The following is a 5,520-nucleotide window of genomic DNA, read 5'->3' on the forward strand; positions in this document are numbered from 1 at the left end:
CACAGGCTACATGTTAGAACAAACCTCTGTATCCAATTTGTAAGTCGCCAGAGCGTCTGCTAAATGACGAAAATGTAAATGTATACAATTGTAAAAAATCTAAAGCAAAGTGGTTCTACAAAGTGTATTGATTCTGTGTGACACTCCATTTTCAGGGGTTTGTTACGAGAGCTGTGTTACATATATTTATATTTATATTTTAGTCATTTAGCAGACGCTCTTATCCAGAGCGATTTACATGAGCAATTAGGGTTAAGTGCCTTGCTCAAGGGCACATCGACAGATTTTTCACCTAGTCGGCTCGGGGATTAGAACCAGCGACCTTTCGGTTAATGGCACAACGCTCTTAACCACTAAGCTACCTGCCGCCCATCATACATCATACAACCACAGCATGGTTAAATCCACTATTTCCTTCTAGGGGCTTATTTTAAGAGCAATTTTTTAGCCCATTGACCATGATTCAGTTTGAATAATATTTTACTTGCTGCTTGTTTTGAAATGCTGTCTTAGCTGTTAAAGCTATAAAGCACACCTGTATTTGGTATTTTGGAGGATAATTTTTTTTTCTCAAACTGGGATCATTGATAACTGACTTTCAAACAACTACACCAAAAACTCTCACGTTCAGAACATAATGAACAATATTTTTTATATTGTTTCTATGTCACCATGAGTATCATCAGAATACCTATTTTATGTTAAAGTTGTCATTCTGTGTGATAGTTACTGGCCATTGTTCCCAATAGTAACTTATTATGTGGTTATATGGGTCCATTGACCAGATGAGACTGACTGTAATCATTACTGTAGCTGACCATTACTGATTGGCCAGCTAACTTCTTTACAGAATGAGTATCAACAGCTATTCTTCCTTCTATTTAAACTATGTAATGGACCATTATGAGTTCTCTCAGATACTGATTTGTGCCAGAAACCTCCATCACATTCACCTTTGCTTTCCTTGCCCTTGTTATGTTGCGTTTTGTTTCTTTATTTGTTTGCTTCTTTGTTTTTGTCGACTCGTTTTGTTGTAAGTTATTATTTGGGGAAACAACCTCCCTTGGTGTTTTTACCTTTATTTAATATGCTAATTTCTCGCTTTGGATTTGTTTAATTCTGTTCTATTTTCTACTTCTTCATGTGTCACTTGCAATTGATTATCAGTTTTTGTATGTACTATATCTGTTGGGTTTTATTTGGGTCAATCCTTGAAACACAACATTTATTTAGACTTGAAGGTTTGAGCCTGCTGATGCGTTGTGGCTGAATTGTGCAGAATAAAAATAAAATAAAATATGATTATAAATAAATATTTCACTGCTGTAACTTAATTCTCTTGAATTTATGTGCGAGTTAGGTGGTCTCTAACCAAAGCGCTATGGTAAAAAATACTGATGCATACTCATTTGTATTTGTTTAGCCAGCAAGCGGTAGACGGATGTAGTGACGCAAATGTTATGCGCCATGTGTTCGTTTTGTCACTTTTTAGTGACGTAATGCGCAAGCGTTTGTTAAGAACAACGTTGTACACAGTAAATGTAGCTTACGTTAGTCAGCTTTTTGGACAAGACCCAAGCCCAGATATAAAGTATTTCGCTTTAACGTTAGCTAGCTAGCCAAACGCGTTACTTCCCAACTTTACTCTCCCAGGATATGTGTTGACACTGCAGCATCAAGATGTCGTACATGCTGCCGCATCTCCACAACGGCTGACAGGTCGACCAAGCAATTCTATCCGAGGAGGACAGAGTCCTGGTTATTAGGATTGGGACCCAACATGTATGAAAATGGACGAGGTGTTGTACAGCGTAGCTGAAAAGGTGAGATGTATGTTATTGTACCATTGTTTGTATTTCACATTTGTGTAGACATTTCATTCAAGGTTGCTATTTTTACTGTACAAACATCACTATTCTTCCCTACAGGTGAAAAACGTTGCAGTCATCTATTTGGTGGATATCACAGTGTTGCCGGACTTCAACAAGATGTACGAGTTGTATGATCCTTGCACCGTCATGTTCTTCTTCAGGTGAGTTTCAAGTTGTCATCACGTTGCACCTTCATTTCAAACCAATCTCTAGTTTTGATGCAAACATTTACCAGATTCCAAAAATTGGTTTAGAAAACACAGGCCCTGCCAGCCATGACCGGGAGACACATGAGGCGGCACACAATTGGCCCAGCGTCGTCCTGGCCGGCCGGGATTTCCTTGTCTCATCGCACTCTAGCGACTCCTTGTGGCGTGCCGGGCGCCTGCAAGTTGCTGTCAGTCGCCAGCTGGACGGTGTTTCCTCCGACACATTAGTGCGGCTGGCTTCCGGGTTAAGCGAGCAGTGTCAAGAAGCAGTGCGGCTCGGCAGGGTCATGTTTCGGAGGGGAGTTGCAGCGATGGGACAAGACCTACCACGGATATCACGAAAGGGGGTAAAAGGACAACAACAAAAAACAGGCCCTCATGCCATGTAGGCTAGCTGGGGAAAGCAAAGGGATTCTCAGTCTTATAGATTCTACACTACTTTTGTGTACTTTTTAGCCAGTAGTTGTGAAAGTAGTGCTCACGAGCCAAATGTGGTCCGCGAAATTACTACGTCACATATGTGCACTATGTCATTGCTCTTTTGTGTGGATCTTGCTAGCTGTCACTCAAGTGACGAGAGGCTGAAGCTCATTGGCTAGAACTCAAATTGCTAGGGGGCTGGCCCATGTGGGGTAAAATGTAGGGAAAATGGCACTGCACAGCTTCCAGTAAACGTCGCTTTCAAATTAGGGATTTCGTAGCTAATTGAGGTAAAACAGGAATTCTGCTCCTAGATTATGAAATATGGGGAAAAAGTACAAAAATGTATCCACTCACTACTGTAAGTCGCTCTGGATAAGAGTGTCAGCTAAATTACTAAAATGTAAAAATATAATGCATGTATGAGCTACACATTGACACATCCAGCCCAAATCGGGAGGTTTAAAAAATACTAGTCGCCAAAGTTCCGGATCATGTCTTTAATACAACAGCTCCAAGCTGCTTCACTTGACAGCCCACTCCCATCTTTGCTGCCCTCTTTTCGTGAAAACTGAAATATTCCTTCTCCTGTACTCTTCCAGGAACAAGCACATCATGATAGATCTGGGGACTGGTAACAACAACAAGATCAACTGGACCATGGAGGACAAGCAGGAGATGATTGACATTGTTGAGACCGTTTACAGAGGGGCGAGAAAAGGACGAGGTCTGGTCGTATCTCCTAAGGACTACTCCACAAAATACAGATATTGATTGGCTCTTCACTTTCCATTGCTTTGTGTGAAGCACAATGGGAGCAAATCTGTCCTTTCAATAGGAGACTTTCTGAACAGCTGGAGTACAAAAAGGCTCAGATCAAGGTCTCCTGCTCTCTTTTTTTATGTTACAGCCAATTCATCTTTTTTCAACAGCAGTTATAAAAACCATCATTTGGTTTCTTCTTTGATTTAATAAATGTTATGCTCATATTTGATCACTTCACATCCTGTATTCTTGGACCCAGATTTAGGCTAGTCCTCGACTTAATAATCATTCTCAATAAGGAATCTCCATTGAAAGTGTGTTTTTAGTTTAGGACTAGGCTTAATCTGGGTCTAGAAAATTGGCCCATATGTTTAATCTGTATGTATATGTGACTTGTTTCTTCTGAAATGCTATGGGTAATGCTGTGATGACAGGAAGATAGAGGAAAGACTTGGAATTACCCAAAATTTTGTTGTATTATAGAAAAAATGTTTTGTGTCCATGTGACAGTTGTTTACATGGTAAAATCCCCCATAAATGATATCCTGTTAAATGATATAGAAAATGCCATAGGCTGTTACACAACAATAGATCAGTAATAACCAGCCTCTGTGTGGCCTTTTGTCATGGCACATCTTCTGTCTTGAGTGGAACCCCAGAAATCGGATGAAGTTAGCCGATCTGATATGTGTTAACCCGAGGGCTTGGTCACTTAGAAGTCTGCTGCTCATCCATACCAGCCTGGGTCATGAGATCAGCAACATTCTTCTCCAGGTCATCAATTCGAGTTCCCATGTCATCCAGTGGGTTGGTTAAGGGCAGTCTTGCAATATATGTAGTTATATTATTATACACTGTGTCTAGTTAGGTTGTACATAAAACATTTATTTTAAGAGAAAATAAATTTAATTTATATTTTATTCTAAAATTTACTGGATTAGGATTTTCATATAAAGCCTTTTTAAATCTGATAAAAAAAATTGCTGCAATTTTGAGATTAGGTCTTGCTTGAATATGTATGGTTTCTACGTACTATAATCTCAACTGGTAGCTATTAGATACCGTTCAATAGCAGCGAGTCATTCAATAAAACAGTTGCTAGTCGTAGCGTGTGATAAAGGATATTTTTTGAAACAATCTGGTCAGACATGCTTTGAAATGTACTGTGGAGATTCTGCATCGTTGCTTCCATCTGTGGGAGAGACAACACAAACGATCATATCTCAGATACCAATGTTACCATATGCGTAAGAAAAAAGCTATACAGAAAATAAACTTACAATTTCTGTCAATTCTTTTGCTGCCTTTGAGTTGGATTCGGTCATCCTGATTCAGCCGTCGTTTCAAAATCAATGGGATTTGTCTATGAAGTTGTGAGTCCCTGTCCCTGCGCGTCGTTCTTGGCAACTGTTTCAACTGAAACGCACAGGCCGGTGTGAAACAATACTTTCGGAGAACTTTACTAAAGAGTTCGTGTAGCCTCCATAACATCTATAGTGTGTACCTTTTTCATAAATCATGAAGTAGGCTAACAATCAGATCAATCATATGTTTTTAGACAAAGGACATGTATAATTCAGAAACTTTAATAATGCATTGTGTAGTCCTAATAGGCGTGGTTATACAGCACAGAATAGTAGTCAAACTGAAACTAAGTTTTAGGAGAATGGACTACAGAACGGTAGGCTCAATTTACTTTTTCACGACATACCTACTACTGTTTGTCTCGTTTAAAACACCAATTCGTTTCTGTTGCTGAATTTTCGGACTTTTTCCAAGATGTTCCAGCTTTGTGATGTGTGATGAGCTGTAGGCGTTTCTCTCATGACACCCAATTAACCCTTGATGCACCTTTCAGTGTTGAACTGAGCTCAATGGGTATTTCAGATCCTTTGGGACTCTATGCCATTTCTTTATATAAGAGACCATCCATTTAGAATGTTATTTTGTGACAAACAGATGACAGTCATCACGATTATGTAACCTCGGCAAAATGTCTTAATCCGGACTCACTGCAATCATCCCTTATTCTCAGAATGTCAACTGCTCATCATGATAAAGATGGCCTATGTCCAATGTCTGAAAATAGGACAAGTACAATAGGCTATACAGAAATACACTAAGAAGTGGTTGATTCCCCCTTTAAATCCGATTCAGTCTAGGACAATGCAGCCAAACTCAGATGTTGCCAAAATAGGGAGCGACGATATTGACGTAGAAGGAAGCGCTGCTCTAGCTTTCTGTTTGTGGGGCGG

The 5,520-nt window shown here is 39.7% G+C and overlaps 2 protein-coding genes across 2 annotated transcripts; one reads left to right on the forward strand and one right to left on the reverse strand.

Annotated features, from left to right (window-relative positions):
- Positions 1–1,522: 1,522 nt before the first annotated feature.
- LOC121571962 (thioredoxin-like protein 4A) lies at positions 1,523–3,945 on the forward strand. Its single transcript, XM_041883770.2, has 3 exons — positions 1,523–1,823; positions 1,929–2,032; positions 3,103–3,945. Exons 1-3 carry the CDS (start codon positions 1,785–1,787, stop codon positions 3,272–3,274), a joined length of 315 nt encoding a protein of 104 aa, XP_041739704.1. The 5' UTR covers positions 1,523–1,784; the 3' UTR covers positions 3,275–3,945.
- LOC121571964 (heat shock factor-binding protein 1) lies at positions 3,385–5,445 on the reverse strand. The gene is made up of 4 exons (XM_041883771.2): positions 4,977–5,445; positions 4,546–4,681; positions 4,391–4,457; positions 3,385–4,068 (listed from the first exon to the last, which is right to left on the reverse strand). Exons 2-4 carry the CDS (start codon positions 4,588–4,590, stop codon positions 3,974–3,976), a joined length of 207 nt encoding a protein of 68 aa, XP_041739705.2. The 5' UTR covers positions 4,591–4,681; positions 4,977–5,445; the 3' UTR covers positions 3,385–3,973.
- Positions 5,446–5,520: the final 75 nt, after the last annotated feature.

This window comes from Coregonus clupeaformis, chromosome 8, assembly GCF_020615455.1.
Source record: "Coregonus clupeaformis isolate EN_2021a chromosome 8, ASM2061545v1, whole genome shotgun sequence".
NCBI classification, from domain to species: Eukaryota; Metazoa; Chordata; class Actinopteri; order Salmoniformes; family Salmonidae; genus Coregonus; species Coregonus clupeaformis.

Excerpts from the sequence above, each read along its gene's own strand:
- LOC121571964 (XM_041883771.2), bottom strand. The coding sequence starts at position 4,590 with ATGACCGAATCCAACTCAAAGGCAGCAAAAGAATTGACAGAAATT. Across the intron at positions 4,458-4,545 it reads CAAAAGAATTGACAGAAATT|ATGGAAGCAACGATGCAGAA; the intron begins GTAAGTTTATTT and ends TCTCTCCCACAG. Across the intron at positions 4,069-4,390 it reads TGACCAGATTGTTTCAAAAA|TGGATGACATGGGAACTCGA; the intron begins ATATCCTTTATC and ends TAACCAACCCAC.
- LOC121571962 (XM_041883770.2), top strand. The coding sequence starts at position 1,785 with ATGAAAATGGACGAGGTGTTGTACAGCGTAGCTGAAAAG. Across the intron at positions 1,824-1,928 it reads TGTACAGCGTAGCTGAAAAG|GTGAAAAACGTTGCAGTCAT; the intron begins GTGAGATGTATG and ends TCTTCCCTACAG. Across the intron at positions 2,033-3,102 it reads ACCGTCATGTTCTTCTTCAG|GAACAAGCACATCATGATAG; the intron begins GTGAGTTTCAAG and ends GTACTCTTCCAG.